Source organism: Podarcis gaigeae, assembly GCF_964106915.1.
Source record: "Podarcis gaigeae genome assembly, chromosome: 6".
Classification (NCBI taxonomy): Eukaryota; Metazoa; Chordata; class Lepidosauria; order Squamata; family Lacertidae; genus Podarcis; species Podarcis gaigeae.
Genome location: NC_139682.1, coordinates 32,162,637 through 32,184,079, shown reverse-complemented (window position 1 = coordinate 32,184,079; position 21,443 = coordinate 32,162,637). Strand labels below are relative to the sequence as shown.

At 44.2% G+C, this 21,443-nt stretch overlaps 1 protein-coding gene and 1 long non-coding RNA gene across 6 annotated transcripts in view; one reads left to right on the top strand and one right to left on the bottom strand.

Moving 5' to 3' along the window:
- DENND2D (DENN domain containing 2D) overlaps positions 1-17,534 on the bottom strand; it is a 44,038-nt gene extending 26,504 nt beyond the window's left edge. Inside the window, exons 1-2 of one of the 4 annotated variants that reach the window (XM_083746601.1) lie at positions 17,480-17,534; positions 9,892-10,068 (exon numbers count right to left, since the gene is read on the bottom strand). Coding sequence is in view for 2 of the 4 variants with exons in the window: in XM_083746599.1 (XP_083602725.1) it covers positions 5,256-5,319 (64 nt within the window). In the remaining 2 variants the exon portion in view is untranslated. Of the gene's footprint in view, positions 1-5,255; positions 5,891-9,891; positions 10,434-11,051; positions 12,828-17,479 lie in introns of those variants that run through there. The other 3 variants (XM_083746602.1, XM_083746599.1, XM_083746600.1) reach the window with 3 other exon arrangements.
- Positions 5,501-15,576, top strand: LOC310848090. Of its 2 annotated transcripts, XR_014566152.1 has the most exons (5): positions 5,501-5,979; positions 7,693-7,953; positions 9,667-9,857; positions 11,135-13,226; positions 13,526-15,576. It is a non-coding gene; the product is annotated as an uncharacterized lncRNA (long non-coding RNA). The 2 variants fall into 2 exon arrangements; XR_014566153.1 differs by lacking the exons at positions 5,501-5,979; positions 7,693-7,953 and having other exon boundaries at positions 9,239-9,857.
- Positions 17,535-21,443: the final 3,909 nt, after the last annotated feature.

Genomic DNA, 21,443 nt, shown 5'->3' with positions numbered 1-21,443 from the left:
TAGTTACTGATTAAGCCCCAAGGTACTTCCTTAGACTTTATGCTCAAGCTGTAAATCCCCCACAAGCTTTGCTATGTCTGGATCCTTCCCTTAGCTAGCTTATTAAGCAATGATCATTGACCCATCAAATGCACACTTACCTGCCTTGTAAATAACCTTATGTTTTCTGAAATGGGGGGGGGGGGAGCCCACACTAGAAGACTCTTTCCGTACTTTAGAGAAGAGCCCATAACTTCCCATCGCTTGGTAAATTCATGCAAGCTGTAGCTTGAACCAAAGAAATCTCAAATTCAGTCTTACAACAGGACCTGCTTCTTTCCTCAGAAATGGTTACAGGACGTGGAACGTCCCAGGATTGCCACAAAGCACTTGTCAGGTGACTTGCGCAATTGTTTTCAATGCTACCGGATCTTGAGGTTTTACAGCTTTCTCTGCACAGGTGTTTGGTTGCTGCACAGAGGAGTGAGTCTTTCTTTCTTTGACTGATTGATTGCAGCAGGAAAGTTTAGATGGCTTGAGTCCAAGCCCCAAAAAGAGAAAAATCACAATTGCATCAGAAAGATTGGGTGGAGGAATAAAGAATTAACGCCACCCAGGAAGTAAATTCACTTGAATGCACCCAGAAAGGAAACGGGGCAAACAGAAAGCCTGCGTCATTTGTTACAACAGGTTTGGCAGCAATTCTGCAGCTAGGGATCGGTTTTGGTTAACTTCAGAATCTGATTTTGGCTGCTGTTACAGCAGGTTTTCCCCCACCTGCCTAAACAGCAGCAAGTTCAAGAAACTTATAGGCGGCTGTTTGCACAGGAGGAAAACAAATCGGGCCTTTGTTCCACACTGGGGAATTGTGCTTGTTGCAATCACCCGCTGAGACCACTAAATGCTAGTATTAGACTGTGGAGACAGGATTGTTCTCCTATGAGAACAAGTAACTGGCTCAAAGACAGGCTGAATTAAGACCTTCAGAGGCCTTAAGCACTTAAAAGATGTTGGTGTCCTCAGTTACCAGATTCTGATTCTGTTGTATTCCCAGGATTAATGTATATCATTAATCTCTATTATTACTATTTCATTATTGTTTTTATTGTTTAAATCTATTTCATTTATTGTGGGAGCCATTTTGTGCAACCTGGTTCAGCTGCGCCATTTAGTCCAGGGTAAATTCATCAATGACAAATTTCTGTGGTGCCCCCCCTTCCCTTGATGTATATTATACCCTTAAAAGTTTTATTCCTGCTTCTTAAGACCTGCCTGAACTGTACGTTTACTGTGCATTTATTGCACATGAATGTCACACACATTCCCCTTTGGGGGACCTTCTCTGATCAAAATAAAAATTTTAAAAATCCAAATTATTTTGCGTCTATGTAGGGAGTCATCACTAGCACAGTTCTAGACTTAGCCATTTTATGGTGGTAATGTGTATTGCTTTGCTTGCTTCCATTTGTAATAAGCCTGCCCTGATGCATGTGGAGGCCCTCCTTCCTGTTCTGCTGAGGTGCCCTGGGTGCCTACGCTAACAGCGCCACTAGGTGCAACTCAATCATCCTGCTTCACCACTGTGCCATCTCCCCAACATTAGCTTCAGTAATAAGGTAACTGTGAGAAATAGACTGCAACAAAGGAAATGTTCTCTCTCCACCCTCCCTTGGTAAGCTTGCAAGGCTTTCTGGTCTCTGCAGTTCCTGAACCACCAAAAATGTGGGAAACGTTTGGCTGCTTTCCAATATAGATTCACTGGGCTTTTCCACAGTAAGTTTTTTTTTGGGGGGGGGGGGTTGATACAAACAGAGGGCTTCTGGTGCTTCTTGCTACACCAGCCCCATCAACATCCCGGCTGGTTTAGAGCCAAGTTACACACTGTGCTAAAACACTTCACTTGAGTGTTACATGAATTTAGCAGCCACCAACTGGGGCTCACCACACCTTTGCAAAACAAGCTCAGAAATGCTTTATTTATACACAGTTTCCTAATAATGGAATGGTTCTCTTTCCTGGAATGGCAAGGATCTGCACCACGAGGCCAAAATAAACGGAACCGATTTGCAGGTAAAAACACACCCAATTTTCATAGTGCCCATCTGGTTAGGGCTGGATTAGGGATTAGTCTCCATTTATGATGGCATGAGATGCAAAGCAGCTTGCTCCAATTGGTGTATTCGGCAGTCCAGGGAGCAAAGGTGAAGATCTCTAAGCAGAAGGTATGTAGGGAGAACCCTTTCCGTGTTTGCCTTAGGCAGGTGACTCTGCAGATAATGAGGTGATGAGTGCCTATTATAGAGCATGGGATGTATGTGGGTATGCAGAAGGAACAGCTGCTGAATAGAGTTACTGTTCTTCCAGCATAACTGCCAGGGAGAGTTTACCAAGCTGGTTTCTAAGCTGATATTTAGACAAGTCGGTACCTTATCCCTATAGAAAAAAGCCTAACACACAGCATTTGAAATCTTGGGGCAGATTGGGAAGAAGTCTTCGTGACCACAAGAGAACATAAAATTGAGTGGCAGTTAAGCCCCCTTGCCCCCAGCTACCCTAGGTTGGTGTGTCTGGACAGGCATGAGATAGTTTCATACATGACATGGTGGCAAGTTGTCCGTCAATATGGACTTCTCAGTGAGTGTACCTGTATGATTGCAAGTGCTTGCAAACATGCATTAAGGCTTTTATGGAGCTCTGCACATAGCATGTGGCTGAATTTGGAAGACAGACATTTTATTCCTCTTTGAAGAGATGCAAAATGTTTGTAGCTGTGATCTTTTATGTGGCTGTGATCATCTTTTTCCTTCAAGGAGACAGAGGGTTGTAGCCGGTGCTTGTCTACTCTGAGTAGATTCACTGAATTTAACTTATTTCCATTACTTTTAATAGTAAAAGTAGAACTCAGTTGGCTCCAATCCAGAAGATATTATTCTCCAGCCAAATATGTCAATATAAACCCCAAACAAGTCATGGGGAATCTGTGTTGTTCCAGGTATTGTTTTATTACAGCACCCATCATCCCTGGCCATTGGCTATGTGCTGGCTGACCTGAAGGGGGCCCAGAATCCAAGACTATCGGTACAGCCAAAGGTTTTCAGGCTTTTTTCAATAGTGTTTCCAATGTATGTGATTACACTTAAATGTGTGGTGCCTTGGAACGTAAATTGGGACTTGCCTGTTTTTAAACTATGGCACTTGCTCCTGCAGGAGGAAGTAATGGCCACTAACGTGACTGGCTTTAAAAGAGGCTTAGGCAAATTCATGGAGGGTAAGGCGACCAATAGCTATGAGCCATGGTGGCTATGCACTGCTTCCATGGTTGGAGGTGGTAATGCCAGGTGCGGGTGGGGAGAATGCTTTTGCAGGCTTTCCATAGGCATCTGGCTGGCCACTGTGAGAACAGGATGCTGGGCTAGAAGAAGAAGAGTTTGGATTTGATATCTCGCTTTATCACTACCTGAAAGAGTCTCAAAGCGGCTAACATTCTGCTTTCCCTTCCTCCCCCACAACAAACACTCTGTGAGGTGAGTGGGGCTGAGAGACTTCAAAGAAGTGTGACTGGCCCAAGGTCACCCAGCAGCTGCATGTGGAGGAGCGGGGAAGCGAACCTGGTTCCCCAGATTACAAGTCTATCGCTCTTAACAGTGGCTCTCAGATGAGCCACTGGCCAGATCCAGCAGGACTCTTATGTTCTGTCCTCTTTGCATAAACCTGGCAGCTGCACTGAACATAGGGGGGCAAGATGCAATCCCCCCCCCTTCCCTTACTGGAAGTCTGTGTGATTTGAGGTTCTCATGAAGCACATTTTCATATGAAACATCTTTCGTGTGGTGGCGGGGAAGGTATGTTTCTGTTCCTCTTGTCACACAAAAACGTTTGCCAGCCAAGTAATTGTCAATAACAGGCCTCTGAGAACCACTACAAGTATGAAACTGGAGTACTGACACTGTAATTGTAAAATGGATGCAACAACTGGAAAAATCAACGACAGTTGCCAACTTGCAGCCACACAATAAACTTTAGCAAAAGTTGTGGCCTTGTGGTTTTTTACTTTCTTCTTTATTCTGTACTCAAATGTTTATCTCATCAGTCTAGGGTAAAGTGTGCATAAAAATGCATGTATTTGTGAAAATAGCAAACCCCAAAAGCATTATATTAGAGGAAAGCGCTTTGCAAAAATGTGTGTATTAAGAGAAATTTACATTAAAATGCTGGCAAATTTTTTTATTTGGTTGTTTTTTTAAAAAAATGCTAATTGGTGGAGAATTTAAGATTGGGAAACCAAAATTAACAGATCCATTCATCCCTCCTTACCACACAGTTTAGAGATCCTCTATCCGTATTCTGTATTACAACCACTAATCTGCATTAGTTAATACTTCCTCCAGAAGTATATATTCTAAAAAGGCTACTTTTAAAAATCATTTGCAATGATAACTTGGCAGGCTGTGCTTTTGTTCTCTGCTTTAATTAATCCAGAACAAAAGCCATCTGCTCTGGTATTCCCAATTATAAATATAATTAGATTCCTGTCCTCACAAGCATGCATGGTAGTGCTCTTAAAAAAAAACCACCCGCCTCCTATTTTAATATGCCATTATGAGCATCAGGGGAATAAGAAGCAACTAGCCCATTTTACGTAATTTTGTCTACACCCCTTGACGGTGAAAACCAGCCTGAGGCTGCAATCCTACGCACACTTGAAAGCAGCAGCGACTTTAAAGAAAACACACTGCAAATGCGTCGTTAAGGGAGCTGTGCGTTTCCGTGTTGTCTTTTTTAAAAAAGCACTCCAACGAGGGATCGCCCTTCCTTGGGATTCCCACTCTTTCCCGGGGTCATTCCCGAAATGCCCATGGTAGTTACACCCATTTCCCCACACAGCGTATGCTTAAACGGCGCTTTCTCTCTCCGTCCCCAGAGCCAAGCACGCGTGGGGACTTTCCGACTCCTGGAGAGCCAGCCCGAGATTCTCCAGGCGTCCGGGAACAGCGCTGGCTGGGCTGCCCCCCGGGGCGGGCCTCGCTCGGCCTGTTCCTGGAAGCTTTGGCGGCGAAGTGAACGCTGGCAGCGGCAATGGACCCCCACCCCGCATTTCACAGGCGGGGGCGCGCGCGCTTTGCTTTCTGCTACCGGGGAGACCTGTTGCCTCTGAAAGACGCGCACGGGAGGTAGGCGCCGAGGAGACCCGGAACTGGCGCCAGGCTGACGGGCGGCCGGACAGGGGTCGCCGGGTGGGGAAGCTCGGGCAGGGGCGCCGCCGCGGCTCTGCTCACCTCTCCTGGACGACCTCCGGCGCAGGCTGTTTCGGAAGAAGCGCACGAAGCTTTCCCCCGCCATGCCGCGCAGCCGCGCGCACTCCCCGGGCGGCCGGTCCGCCCTCTGCTTCTTCGGCGGGCGCTCAGTTTCTGCCCAGCGCCTCCTCCTCCTCTGCCGCCTGGCGCGCTTTCGCTTTCGGCGCAGCCGCTGCGGAGCCGCCGCACACCTGAGAGGCGCGCAAGGAGCCGGTGCCGCGCGGAGAGGGAGGCGGCGCCCCGTCGCTCCCCAGCGGACGAGAGCGGAGCTGCCAAGGGAGCAACATCCCCTGGAGGCCGCAGGGAGAGCACCTGAGCAGATGTGGGGTGGACCCTGCCCGGATTGGTTAATTGGACGGCCAGGGCCTTCCTGCAGGCAAAGGGCGCAGTCCAAAGCCACGCGACGTCTACGCGCGCGCACGTGGGTGTCTTCTGCTACCCGGAGACGGGGCGCTTGTCTCGTCTTGGCATTATTTCTAAACCGTTTTTCCAACGGTGTTCAGTGTTTCTTAATAACTCGCAGGCTTGCGAAGAAACTATGAGAAAGGTGGTTTTGCAAAACTTTTTTTAATAATAATAATAATAATAATAATAATAATAATACAAGCATGAAATACAGTCTTCGGAGCAGAAAACAAATACTTAATACTACACAAACACATAATACAGTAAATGCAGTAATACAGTAAAAATACAGCTACAAAAGGTAAGAAAAGATCAATCTTATTGAAAACACACACAATAGTAAGTTTCTCAATTCCCAATTGTGCACACTGGGAAAACATACACCCTTAAATGCACAATTTTATATGGCTTTCATAGACATAAAGAATTTATTGTGTCTCCCTTAATTTTACAAAGCGCTGCTTTCAGGAGTTAAACTGGTAAATTAAGGGAGAATAAAGCAGCAAACTCCCAAAGAATTTCAGTCTCTTACAAGAAGATAGTCTTTTAAACATGTATTTGGGATAGGATTAGTCTGCAAATCTGTCCAGCCAAGGCCTTATGTCATATGGCCAATTACACACTGATAATGAAAGTAATATGTTTTGTTACGTTCTGGTGCATTAAAGAAGGGCTGTGTCTAATATTATTTAATCCACATATTCTGTCTGTTTTGGTGCTGTGGTTTTATAATGAACTCTCTTTAATCTGGTTGTAATTATTTGCTTCTTGGATGAGATCTTCCACTCTGGGAGCCACATATGTAACATATATATCTGAATGAATGAAGAAATGTTACAATGCTGGGTTTAGACAGTCTGAATTTGCCACGCGGATAAATGCTCTTATGGTTTGTTCCAGCCAGGGTGGACTTTGCATTAGTAATGTTCAGGGGTGACTGTCCACTGAGGCTTGTGGGGTAGAGGGCAAGACAGGCAGAAGTTAAAATAGGGAGAGAAGACTTGACACAGGGGTATATGGGAAAGAGACAAGGCTGTGGGCTGAAAAAGGGAAAGAGTAGGTTAAGGGGTGGTGTGGAGAAAGAAAAAGGCTTTTGCTAAGCATATGAGAGAAAAAGTGGGTTTATTTCTGCAGCAAGGAAGGAAATCTATTTCTCTCAGCACAGCAAATCAACCAAACAATCTTGTTGTCATAGTTGCCTCCCATGCTTTTTAACCAAATTAACACAATCTAACTGGTGCTTCCCAGTGGGTGGCGCTGTGGTCTAAACCACTGAGCCTCTTGGACTGCCAATCAGAAAGTTGGCGGTTCATATCCGCGCAATGGGGCGAGCTCCCATTGCTCTGTCACAGCTCCTGCCAACCTAGCTGTTCAAAAGCACACCAGTGCAAGTAGATAAATAGGTACCGCTGCAGCGGAAAGGTAAACGGCGTTTCTGTGGGCCAGAAGTGGTTTAGTCAGTGGTTTAGCCACATGACCCAGAAAGCTGTCTGTGGACAAACGCTGGCTCCCTCAGCCTGAAAGTGAGATGAGCGCCACAACCCCATAGTCGCCTTTGACGGGACTTAACCGTCCAGGGGTCCTTTACCTTCTTACCTCAATGTGCTGGCCAAGCTCCTTTCTTAGAACAGAACTGTGGCGGCTGCAATGTGATTGGTTGAAGGCATCTGAATTAACTCTGTTTGGTCCAAGGACACCAATCAGAGTAATTTTGCTGCCCGAATTGAGAGAAAAGATGGCAGCCCCTCTCCATTGCATGTACCTAAGCCAACCGAACTGGTAGTTGAATCTTACTTCAGCCCTGGTGATAGGTGAGCATCTTCCACCACACCTGAGGGCAGCAAGCTAGTTTAGTGCATCATCCCAGGCAACCAATACACAGTTCCGTTCTCCCTACCTCACTACTGCTAGCTGCTCCCCAGAATCTGCTGCCTGATTCAACTGACTCACTTAGCCTAATGATAGGACTGGTCTCATGAACAGAGTTAACGTTTCTTATGCTCTGCTACCCTAGGAAAAGGACACCCTTTGTATGGGCAGTACAGCTGAAGTTTTCAGTTTGAAGAATTGGCCTGAATTCCCTTTCTGGGGAGACAATAACAGCCACCCACAGTGTGAAAGGAAGAATGGTCCCCTCATAGGACGCTTCTTCTGCTGACTGGGCTGGTAGCCAAAGAAGCAACGGAACATACAGCAAGGTCACTTTCCCTGTTGATTCTCAGAAGAAACAATCAGAAGGGAGACATTTTCTCTAGAGTCCATCAGCAGAAGCTGGGTAATTATTTTCTGTCAACAATGTACTCTCCCTGACGAAATGACTTGCTCTCAGACTATGTAAATAGATAACAGGTGGCAGGTTGGGAATGCTTTGGGGTCACTCAAAAGTCCTTGAAACTATAATTTAGCAACTGACATCCATTAAGTTCACACCCATAAAGTGCATGCATGGTCTCACCCTGGCACCCACTCTATGGAACATGTAAGGAATGTTGTATGTGATGTAAAGCGATTATACTCAGTCATAGTTATTCTACGATGCCCAAAGAGAAAGTAGGGAAAGTGGTCCCTGCTAAAGAACGGACCCAGCTATGCACTTATACTTACCTCGCAATAATTATTTAAGGTGCTTATTATTCAATGCTAAAACTGTAGACAGTAAAGCCAAAGTGAAACAATGGTTGATGTGCTTCACTCTGTCTCCCAGTGAATCAGCAGAAGTGCTTAGCTTTGCCTGGGTTGTTCCTATACATTCTGCACTATACATTTTATTGTATTATACTGGGTACTGCTATACTGTATTTGAGAGCCAGTGTACAGTGATACCTCGGGCTAAGAACTTAATTCGTTCCGGAGGTCCGTTCTTAACCTGAAACTGTTCTTAACCTGAAGCACCACTTTAGCTAATGGGCCTCCTGCTGCTGCTGCGCTGCCGCCACACAATTTCTGTTCTCCTCCTGAAGCAAAGTTCTTAACCCAAGGTAATATTTCTGGGTTAGCCGAGTTTGTAACCTGAAGTGTATGTAACCCGAGGTACCACTGTAGTGTAATGGTTACAATGCTGCCGCAAGATCTGGAAGAAGACGGTACCAATTTCCCCTCGGTTATAAAGCTTACTGGATGACCTTGGGCCAGTCACTATCTTTCAGCCTAACCTACCTCACAAGGTTAATCCTAGAATCATAGAGTTGGAAGGGTTATCCAGCCCAACACTCTGCAGTGCAGGAATCTTTTATCAAGATAAAATGGGGAGAGGGAAAACTGTGTATGCCACCTTGAACTCTCTGGAGTGGAGTATAAATGCCAAAATAAATTAATGTCTCATTGTTCACTGTTAATTATACACTCTACAGCAGTCTGTACTTTTCCTAATAATCCCCAGCTTTTTTTATTGGCTCCAATATGTCGCGTCAGTATTTCTGGGGATATTCACAGCAACTCCTAAGTAAATTGTGTGATTATAACTGCGGTTATATTAGCAGTTCAACGTTATTTTGCATTTAGTAGTGGCTCAGCTGCCACTTGCTTGTTGCTGGTCAATTATTTTCATAGGAAGGTTTATACTCTTGGATTTAGCCTCGCAAACTCAAGAGGTGCTCAAACGCCAGCACCTATTTATTCTTAGTCAGGGCTTTTTCCCCCCGGCCAGAACTGATTAAAGTAGGTTTGGTGCTCTTGTGCAACAAACCAGCATCCTCCCCACTCCCTGCAAAAGATATGGAAATGCACTAGAAAGTATGGGGTATCATGACATTCTATAAACTTCCCACAAAGAAACCAGAATGAATGCTTCATTCAGCTAACCTCAATGTCATCTAACCTGTCTCCCTGCAGCCTTTGTGCAAACAGATAAGGATGAACATCCAGTAAGCAGGCATGATCTGAAAGTTAACTTAGTGAATTGATTTGTTGCAGATTTTTTCCCTACCACTAGGTGTCGGGATAACAACAAGGAAACTTCATATCAGCCAATATCCATATACCTCAACAGGCACCCTCGGCCCTCCTGGCAGGAACAGCACAAAGCGATTCCTTCCTGTCAGACCATCCTGAAGCAAAACACTGCCTTTGGAAGAGCTTCATACCTGAATACTGTATACTTTTATTATCTGACGATGTAAGGAAAGCAGTGCTGATGGAACAGGTTGTGGAGGCTCTCTTGCCAGAGGTTGTACAACACAGGTGAGGAATCTGTACAATCAGGTTGTACAATCACCTTGATAAGGAATCTGTTAGCTGCCCTTCTTCCTCCTACCAGAGAGCCAGTGTGGTGTAGTGGTTAAGAGAGATTCGTGATCTGGAGAACCGGGTTCGCGTCTCTGCTCCTCCACATGCAGCTGCTGGGTGACCTTGGGCTAGTCACACTTCTCTGAAGTCTCTCAGCCCCACTCACCTCAAATAGTGTTTGTTGTGGGGCAGGAAGGGAAAGGAGAATGTTAGCCGCTTTGAGACTCCTTCGGGTAGTGATAAAGCGGGATATCAAATCCAAACTCTTCTTCTACCTAAAGCCACCATGAGTAGCATTTCTCTACCCCACATGGAATACAATTCAAAAGAAGATTTCTGTAGCAACGGCAACATCACTCTGACATTTTCCAAAGGGAAACTGGTGTGCTTATGTAATGGAAACAAGGCGTTAGTAGACTATTATTATTAGACCATTTTCCTCTTGAGATGTTATAACAGTTGTTTGCTTGTATTATTATTGCACAGTATCTCACCCCTCCCAAAAATGCAGATTTTTCCAGCTGAAATATACTACAGTGGTGCCTCGCAAGACGAAATTAATTCGTTCCGCAAGTCTTTTCGAAGGCTTCGCTGTCATCCCCCAGCATTTTAAAAGCCCCCGGGACAGCGGAGACTTCAAAAGTCTTTGCTCCCCCCTGCCTGCCTTCAAAAGCCGTCCGGGACAGCGGAGAAACGCAGCGCGTTTCTCTGCTCTCCCGGGAAGGCAGGCAGGGGGGAGCAAAGACTTTTGCCCCCCGCCGGCCTTCAGAAGAGGTCCAGGACCTCTTCTGAAGGTGGGCGGGGGGCAAAAGTCTTTGCTCCCCCCCCCCGCCTGCCTTCAAAAGCCATCCGGGATAGCGGGAAGCGCTTCCCTGCTATCCCGGACTGCTTTTAAAATGCTGGCGGTGGGGAGCAAAGTCTTTCGGCCCCCGCCGGCCTTCCTGGACCTCTTCTGAAGGCCAGAGGGGGGGGGGAAGGCTTTGCTCCCCACCGCTAGCATTTAAAAGAGGTCCCCGGAGATTTCCCTATGGGCTTTCTTCTTGCGAAGCAACCCCATAGGGAAATTCGTTTTGCGAAGCGCCTCCAAAACGGAAAACCCTTTCGTCTAGCGGGTTTTTCGTCTTGCGAGGCGTTCGTCTTGCGGGGCACCACTGTAGTAGCTATTCAGTCTCTCAAGGCCAAACTAGGCATGATACTAATGGCTTCCTTGTTTTTTGTTATGTAAATTTTAGGCAAAAGGAAACCTGAGCAGCCTGAGGTTCACGGAGAATGAGGAGTTTGTCTGATTTTTTTACGTGTGACATTTTATTCCAAAATATTAGAGACTGAGTACTTGTTTTTCCTATGTAGTGCAGTCCTGATCTATTGCATATTTTCTGCCCCTGAAAAACACTTCTTGAGAAGCTGGTTCCATTCTGAAAATAAGAGCTGATTGCAAATTGATTCAGCATTACTCCACATGTGAAGGGACATGTTTATTTATTTAATTTCATAAAATTTACATACTGCTTGATTGTAGAAATAAACCTCAAAAGCAGTTTACAAAATAGAAGTTCACATGCACCAAGATAACAATCGCCACTTCCTTCTTCACTCACCTGGGGCATTTGCAGGAGGAAAAGACATGGATATCCTAATTGGGAAGGATTTTGAAATACATATCAAGTAGCCGTATACATCCTTTTGGATAGCAGGATCCAGAATCAATACAGATTGAAATCAGCATGCTAGGGATGAGAACAAACTATTCCATATTGAGAAAAACTAAATTTTAATGCCTTGTGTTTGCAGCTTCTCTCCCTGGTATGATCCCAACAAAAACCACTTCAGCAAAGCCTCTGTTTACACACCACCCCTGTCCTGAGACTGTTTAGGCTTCCCTTAAGCTGCAATTTACGAAACAAGAAATGTGTGTGTTAACTTCATGGCTACGGTGGCCCTAGAATGCCTTCAGTTGACAGATAAGCTTGACACACATACACAATTACACAGAAGCAACTAAAACAGAAGCTGTACTTTCTCATTAGGCATTGTTGGAGAGCTTGTTAAGAATGACTGCTGTGTCTGTCCCAGTGATGACAAATCCTAGTATCCCTCAATACGTTGCAGCGTTCTCAATGGCTTTGTGAAATTCTCATTCACGTGTAGCTATTTCCACGTTGGAAGAATGATTACAATAAATCATCTCTGTTCCCAGTGGAATATAAGGGGGCTGTGTCGGCCATTGCGTAGGTTTGCCAGGAGATAATTAAGGCTGGAAGCTTTCTTGCCCAATCAGTTTGGAAGTCTTGTTTAATAAGTTCTGATAATCCCTAAGTATTTGTTGGCATTTGAAGCAGTAATTTACTATGTGCCTCACCACATGGAGTACTTTCCAAAAGGCCAGGCTAAGTTTACTCTGGAGTTTGCAGTATCGGGTATCTTGGTGGGAGTGTACTCTCTCCTTTCGTGCTCTCACTTTGCAGACCTTGACGGATTTGTGCATTTCACTGGTAGGTTCAAAAACCACACAGCATCCTACAAACTCACACATGTCAGACAAAATTAGCCCTACTGGAGAGGATACTGTGAGAGAGACCCTTCAGTGCGGGGATAAGACACATGTGTACATTGCAAGTTCCTTGAGCTCCCTACCCACAGAGCAGATGAGGATGGGGTAGCGGTAACACCAGAGATGATTATTATTAAAACTACCAAGTCATAAGGGTAATAGCCACCAATTTATACGGCTTTAAACCAGTATTAGACAAATTCAGGGAGGACAAGACTATCTGTGGCTATTCAGATTGGCTATATGCCATCTCCAGTATCAGAAGCTTTTGAGTACTATTGCTTGTAGCTTCCCATAAGAATCTGGTCGGCCACCGTAGGAACACAATGGTAGGGCATGATGCATTCTGTGGAGGCTGGATCTGCAGCCCTGCGGATCCTGCCACCTGAGGTGGCTGCCTCAGCTTGCCTCATGGGTGGGCCAGCCCTGGTCTCCAAACATAGGATGCTAAGTACCCTTATATCCCCGCTCGATCATTAAGGTCATCTACAGGAGTGTCGGTTATTCTACGAGTTGGTGAGGCTCATTTGACAACAAGAAACATCAGCTCAGTCCTGTGGAGTGCTTTGTCAATGAGAGATTCAGCGGACACGCTCTGTGCCAAATTTAAATAGCTGCTGGAAACTTTTTTATTCCACCAGGCCTATGCAGGCAATTAAGAATACATCCTTCCACAATGGTTACTTGACGTCCGGTTATAACTGCTTTATATGTTTTTAGATGACAGCATCGTATACATTTGGTGAAATGCTAAAACCTTTTGTTGTTAAAATGTTAAGTTGTGGGTGAACATATCAGACGACACAGTGATTCTTCAAACAGCTCTTCTTTATTCTGAGGCCAGAATTGAACTGAGCTGAAGGGCTCAGTCAGCCTGCTTATATAGAGCTCCAGTACCTTGTTACTGTAACAACTTTCTAAAACTATCCAATCACTGAACGTCACTTTCAATCCTTCATTTGCATACAAACTATCCACTCACTGAACGTCACTTTCGATCCTTCATTTGCATAACTATCTACAGTATTCCCCTGCTGGCCCAGGGTAAGAACTTCAGTACATAACATAAAAGGCTTTCTCAAAACAAGTTCACTTGTGAGCAATATTGAATGTTTCCTTCTTTTTATTAGAACTATGTTACTCATTTTTGTTTGTGATTTCAGCATTTATACATCTTTCTAATGAGTTAATAAATTATTATAATCAATAATAACAAAATAAATACTAATGACAGTTTCCAATAAACTCAGTTTTGTGCTTTCATGTTTTATGAGTCTGTGAGGTATTCCACATATATCAGCAACTGGAAAGTCTAGGACAGGTAGAGATTCACTGCCTATACCAAGGAGGAATAACAAACTGAGCTGCTAATATGCAGGCAAATAATGAACAGCATGAAAATATTAACTGGAAAGCTTAGCCTTAAATTTCCCCATGAAACACACACTGTCTGTCTGGGAAGTCAAGTTCCCTTTTGCAAGATCCTTCGGGGCCTCACAAGCTGTGAAAATTTAAAGTAAACCTCACACAGCAAGGCACTTCCACTCCCAGCCAGATACTTAAAAGGGTTTATGGACTAACCTCCCAAGCTATATAGCACCCCATTTCCCTTGGGATCCCAAAGATTTACAGGCTGGGTGATAACTTGAATCCTGTGCATTCCAGCAGTTCTCACCCCAGAGGATCCCAAAGGGCTTTATAGGCCATGAAGTGAAACTCATCCCTCACATTCCTGCCAAGATTCTCCTTGGCAGAGTCCAAGAGCATTTATAGACTCTGTGAGATCTGCACCCCCTAGCGACCTTTCTTCCTCCTTAGCTGGGCTGTCGATGAGTAAAAGGAACTGCATCCTTCAATATCTCCTGCCCATCTGTTAGGGGTTAAGCTGGAGGTTTCCACTCTAATGCTGGTGCAAGGATTTTGGGAGCCCAAGGTGGAAATTCCAATGGCACCCATCACCGTCACCAATAAACATGGGGAGCATATAGTGCTCTTGCATGAGAGCACTGTGACCTGCGGTAGGTTGGGTTTCACTTGGAGGGTCAGTTGTTCAAGGTCGCTCAAGGTGTATCTCCCCAAATGGAGGGGGAAAACACCTTGCTTTTCAATGCAAAGAAAGCTGCCACAGTGGATATATTACTTTAATATTAGACCTGGACAGAGAAGAGTTCTGGATCTGCAAGGAGGAAAAATGCACAGATCATTACAGAACTTGGTTTTTTGAAACATGGGTGATCCTTCACATCTGGTTGACATGTCTTGTGAACCCCACATCATTCCAGTGGTTTATAATATAGAAGAAGTAGAGAGGGCCTTTCTGGTGGCGGTACTATGGTGATGAAATGCTCCCCTCGGAGACCCTTGCCTAGAATCTCCTACAGCAAGTGAAGATTCCTCTCTTCTCTCGAGCTTTTCTTAGGGGACCATTTTATTTTTCCCTAGTTGGTTCCTAACTTCCGCACCTTGGTTTTATGCTGTTGTGTGGTTTTATTCTGCTTGTAAAATTAATTTTGTCCTAATGTTGCTTTTATATACAGTGTTTGATTCTATTTTAGCACTGTTGATTCTGTTTTTATTTTCTTTAAATTGTGAAGTTGTCAGAGAACAGTTGTGTTATACAAAATAAATAAATAGTTCCATTCAGAAGATTTCTCTACAACTTAGACCTGTTCTGAAATCTATGTGTACCTCTCCTATTCTCCTCAGCAAATGTGTCAAGTTCTCGAAGTTTCTTGAAATTCCCTGCCTAATCCGTTATCTTGAAAATTCCCATCCAAGAAAAAGTCACTGATTTTGTTTTTGGTTCAGCATTGTTTTGCGTACATGACAGGGATAGAGATCTCAATTTAGAAATGCTCCCCTTCCCTTTAGGTCTGTCAGCAAGTGATTCTTCTAGATAACTCCAATATGCACACACTGAGAGTTGCCTAAATGAAGGACAAAATGGAGAGGATGCACGCTTGAAGAAATTATGTATTTTGGAAACATTGTAAGATGTATTTCTTTGTGCTGGCTTTTTGAAGGTCATGTATAAGTGAATAGGTTTTTTCTTTTAAAATGTATTTTAGTGCTTGACTTTTCTTCTGTTTTTCACATTACATGAACTAAAGGTTGTACACATAAGATCAATTCTGTCTTAGATGTCATGCCAAGAAATAGGAAGAACATCGGTCTGTGCCTTTTTATATACCGTATTTTTCGCCCTATAGGACGCACTGTCCCATAAGGCGCAACTAGTTTTTTGGGGGGGAAATAAAGGGGAAAAAATTATTTCCCCCCCAGGCGCGGGGCTGGGATGGGTGAGGCCCCAGCTTCCCCCGACCCCAGTCCCCAAACAGGCAACTCTCTGCAAGCCGTGGGAGCCCAGCGCTGGCTCCCGCTGCTTGCTGAGAGGTCCGCGAAGCCTGGACGCGCTGAGCTCAGCGCACGCAGGCTTCGGCATGCAGACAACTCTCCGCAAGCAGCGGGAGCGCTCCCGCTGCTTGCCGAGAGGTCCGCGAAGCCTGGAGAGCGAGAGGGGTTGGTGCGCACTGACCCCTCTCGTTCTCCAGGCTTCAGCGAAAGCCTGCATTCGCCCCATAGGACGCACACACATTTCCCCTTCATTTTTGGAGGGGGGAAAGTGCATCCTATAGGGCGAAAAATACGGTATATGCAAGCCTTAGTCATACTATCAATTCTGATCCAGCAATGTCAGCTTCATGTTTGAGAGTATTTTAATGTTTTAGGGCTTAGTGATTCACACAGAAGCATGCTTGGATGTTTTCAGAATGCAGCCCAGATGGCATCATAGTTCAAGAATGCACACCCCTATTTAGTTTTCCCTTTGTCATGTTAAGTACTCCTTATGTGACCTAGCTAAGCCTGGTAGGGCAGCTTACTCTATAGCATTAACCCCTTCATGCATTAATTAACTCAAGCATACTGGTTATATGAAGCTGGTTATCCCACAATATATTGATATGATGGGTCCATACAAAGGCAGCTGTTTCCCTTACAAATGAATGCTCTGCTGAAGCAGTCATTGTTCACTTCCACTGTCACTACTGAAAGTGGGACACTTTCTCATTAACAACATGGAGATATCTGAAGATGGAAAGATGAAATTCAGGATTAGTTAATCTACAAGGAATTATCTGAAATCCCAGAATGGAGCAACTTCCTCCTAAAGTGAACATACAAAGGCCTCAGGCACTGTAGTCACAGAAACAGTTCCCAAGCCATTCTGTCTCTCTCACCCACACTCCATACATGCACACACTACCTGTCCCAGCCTTCCTCTTCAGCAAAAAGACAAGAGTAATGCAGAAGTGGAGGGACGTGGGTGGCGCTGTGGGTTAAACCACAGAGCCTAGGGCTTGCTGATCAGAAGGTCAGCGGTTCGAATCCCTATGACAGGGTGAGCTCCCGTTGCTTGGTCCCTGCTCCTGCCAACCTAGGAGTTCAAAAGCACGTCAAAGTGCAAGTAGATAAATAGGTACCGCTCTGGCAGGAAGGTAAATGGCATTTCCATGCGCTGCTCTGGTTTCACCAGAAGCGGCTTAGTCATGCTGGCCACATGACCCGGAAGCTGTACATCAGCTCCCTCGGCCAATAAAGCGAGATGAGCTCCGCAACCCCAGAGTTGTCCGCAACTGGACCTAATGTTCAGGGGTCCCTTTACCTTTTACCTAATGCGGACCTCCAGAAGTTGTTCAACTCCCATCAGTCCCAGTCAGCATGACTGATGGCCAGGGATGATGGGAACTGTAGTCCAACAACAGTTGGAGGGTCACAGATTTGCCTGCCCTGCTCTGATGGGTACTGCTAAAGCAACTCCCTACTTTAACAACCGCAGAGCCTTCCTCTCCCACATGCTTTAAAAGGAGTGTCTGGTCTCAGCAGAGCAAGAATATGCTCTTTCAATACCCATTAGAGTTGCGTTTCACCAATGAGTTCGGCAAGTGACCAGAGCTGCGGTCTCTCTCTCTACCTTATAAAAAGACTATTTTTGAATACACTGCCTCTCACATGTTAGTACTGATACCTGGGTGTCTTGTTGAGTGTCCTCAGATGTCAGCAAGTATTATTTTCATTCACCTACACCCTGAAACAGAGATCAGAAACAAGCCAAGGATTTGCATTTACTTCTTTATATAAACAGAAAGTGATGCCTTCAGTCCGTCAATCAACTTAATAGTACATCTGACACAGGGCACAGGAATACAAATTTGACCTGTTACTCAGGTTGTATGTCTGGATGTGAATCCAAAAAAACAAAATTTGGTTGCTTGGCAGCACTTCCATGCGTCAGACCCTTATTACAGTTCCCAGCTGCTGTCTCGGATTGTGCGGTTCATAGGAGTGAGGCAGCCTCTGCAACAGAGAAGCAAGGATGGATGGTTGCTATCAACACCCAATACATGGAAATCTCCAAAGATGACTTCCATGCTAAGAAAACACTTAGGTGCCATTTTCAAAGCATGTATAGTAGAAACAGGATCCCAAGAGACATTTCACTTACCCATTCCCTAAGAAGAAAAACATATTTGAATGTAGCACATCCAACTCTTCCCTAGAACATGATTCTATGCATTACCTTACTCAGAATATACTTGCATGTACAGGGAAAGGAATCGGCCCTAATTCTTAGGCGTGGCTCATAAGAGTTCAGCATATTTTTCTATTTCAGTAGGCACATTTTGAATTTTCAATACACAGACATGTGAAATTTCAAACCCACTCAAAGCAACTGAAGTGGTCAAGGAAAAGACCAGACAGGACAGGGGCAGGCAGAAGATAGATCAGGGTTTGCTAATTTCTAGACGACTTGTAGTAGATCATCAAAAACTTTGGGGACACACATACCGATTGTGTTTTTTTTTTTTAAAAGCCACAGCAAAAGGCATTTTCTTTCTAAATTAGGCCTTTCTAATGAAGAAAGTGTGAGAAAAAAGCCAGAGTAGTTTTATGTATGGAATTACTGTGTGCTCTATTCTGGTATTGAACACAAATTCCTGGACTGAACATATGCTCAGAGGCATCCTGCTTCTTTAATTCCATGGGCATTACCCAAACCACGATTGTGATCCTGGCTGCAGTTGGTGGACTTTGGGAATGCTCTGCTATAACTAAGGGAGGAAATCCAAGCTGAGGGATTGTTTAGGGGTTTTTGTTGGGTGGGGTTTTTGCTGTTTCTGATATTTTGTATCTTTATTTTAGATATTATGATTTATATGGAAGTTGTTCAACTTGGTTGTGTACTTTTTGACGTTTTATTCATTCTTTAAGACTACTTTTGTTATGTTTGTAATTATGTAAGTTTTTCATGTTGCAAGCCACCTTGAGCATGGTTCTTTTTAACTATGGAAAAGTGGCATACAGATAAAATGAAGAAGTCTTTAATGACTGCTCAGTTATGTTTATCACTATATAACGGAACTGGTTTCTCAGTTTTGTAAACTTACTTCCGTGGGAATACTTTCTAGTTAAACTGTCCCTGTATTTTGAGGCAGGTGTTGGCACAGGTGAAAAATTAATGTCCCTGACTGCGGAATGCTCTCATCCCCAGGCAAATACTTTTTATTCCCCTGGGCATTTGAACAGCACTCTTAGTTGGACTTTTGGTTGCTACTGGTGTGCATTCTGTGTGGGTGGGGGTATGGATATTTTGCACTTTTAGATTACTTTTACTTCGGATGAACTCTTTTAGTATTTGACATTTGCTTTGTTATATTGAATTTACTGTGTATTTTAGTTTTTATAATTCAGGACCCTGAAGTAATATAAAAATGTAATAAACTTTATTATTATGAATTGCTGGCATTTCATTTTATGTTACATTTTGTCTTTTGTAATAGGTACATGTTGTGTGCAACAGTGCATAAACTCACCTTGGTCTATTATTCTAAAAAACTCAATACAATTATTTTTTAAAATAATAATAAGCTAAACTGTTATTGGGAGAGCCAGTTACATGAACATTGGTCAATGTAATTATTTTTGTCTCAAGGAATACCCTCATTTCCACAATCCAGTAAGATTTATAAATATAATCCCATTGAACTCAATGAAAATAAATTGGCTTAAGATGTTACCCTCTCAGCTGAACTACAGTATGAATTATGTTCTTAATAAAATGAATAATAATAAACAACCACCCCCCAAACACACTAATGCTAAGAACAGGCCAGAATGTGCTGTCTTACTGCAATGACAATTTTCTGAATGATGGGCTCTGTCACACTGCCCAGCCGCACACCTGCCATCATTGTTCACGAGTGAGGTAAGTATGCAATTGTGTGCCATACATATAATGAGAAGCTTCTCTGTTTATTGGTCCACCTGCTGGGTATCCGAGAGAATGTGACTAAGCCTGCTCTGAATGTCATGATGACAGCAAGTCTGGAAATGCTAATTCTCCAAGCCTAGAGACATATGAAACAGCATTGGCTTTTGCCTTTAAGGTGGCCTTCCCCTCGGTAGCATTTGCAGGCAGCATTTGTGAACTTTCCTCCTGATCTTTTCAGATTGTGTATAGTTCTTTTTGTCATTAATGGGAGAACGAGATGGCAAGGATTTAATGGTCAAGGGGGAGGCCTGAAGCAAAAAATGCCCTTTGATTCTTTGCAGGTGACACGGCTTGTGGAAATCGGATAACTAAAAAGCGTGAGGTCTGATAAGAGTATGGGTGAGTTTTCACATTTGCAGACTGAATATTAAGGTTTGTGTCCGGTCATACTCAAGAGCAGACCCATTGAAATTTTTTTTACTTATGTTCTGTCCTTTTTTTCCTGGTGGTACTCACCAAATCTTGGCTACTAAAGTGTGTGAAGAGGGCGTGCCTTTTCTACTGCACCCATGGCAGCTGGCCCCTTGGCCCTGACAGTGGCATTTCCTGACAGTGGAACTTCCTCCTCTTCCTCATCCTGTGGTGGCATGGTGGCATAGCTTCAGGAAGCTGCCAGGCTGCCACTGTGCCTGCCGACACCACTCAGCCAGGTGAAAGAGATCAGCGGGCAGCAGGTGGGCCAGGTCCCTGGCAGCCGGGCAGCAACAAGAGGACTCTGGCTTCCTTGAAGTCATCATGGATGGAACAGAGGTGGGAGGTCATGTTTTCCAGCAGTGGCCAGCCCAGTTTTGGGCACTCAGAAGGCGCTCACTCCACACTGAGCCCAGCTGGAAGCGCGGCCCACCCAGCATCAGCTGCAGCCAGTTGGCAAAGAAGGGTACTTCATTATGAGCACTAGACCATTTTTCTAGAAAAAAAGGCACTGCTAAAGTTGGTTATGAGTCCATTGAGTTAAGTATGTCTATCTTGGGTATGACTTAGGTGAATTCATAGAATCATGAAGTCAAAGAATTGTACAGTTGGAAGGGATCCTGAGTATCATCTAGTTCTATTTCAACCCCCTGCAATACAGGAATATGCAGTTATCCCACGGGAATTGAACCTGCAACCTTGGCATTATCAGCACCATGCTCTAACCAACTGAGCTATCTAGCTCCATCCAAAATTTCTTGAAAGCTGAGCTGTGCTTCCTGTATTTTCTCTGAAGTGAAGCACAGTAGCACGTTCTCACATCTTCTGAAATGAAATATCTTAATATTTGGGATTTCATAGTTTGACCTATGATACGATGATGCCTGGCTGCCATGTTCTGACACCGTTATCACAATTCTTTTGCCTTATTTTTGTTCTGCTCAGGGCAAAGAGATGTGCTACATGTCTCACAGGGCTCTCATGTTTATCCATGGTGAGCTATTTGCGCCGACGCCTGGAGATATTTAATATCTGCCTCCCCAGGACATACCAAAATTACCACCTTGACCATCTAAACTACTATCTGCATACATTAAGCAAATAAATTCATGTTAAATTTAACCACAGACAATTGCCAAGCACTGAGGCAGATCTGAAATGCATTTAAGAAAAAACTTAGCAACATGAAGATTTATTCTTTCAGAAAATCCAGCCTTGAACCCTTTGACCTTTAAAATCTCTATCAACT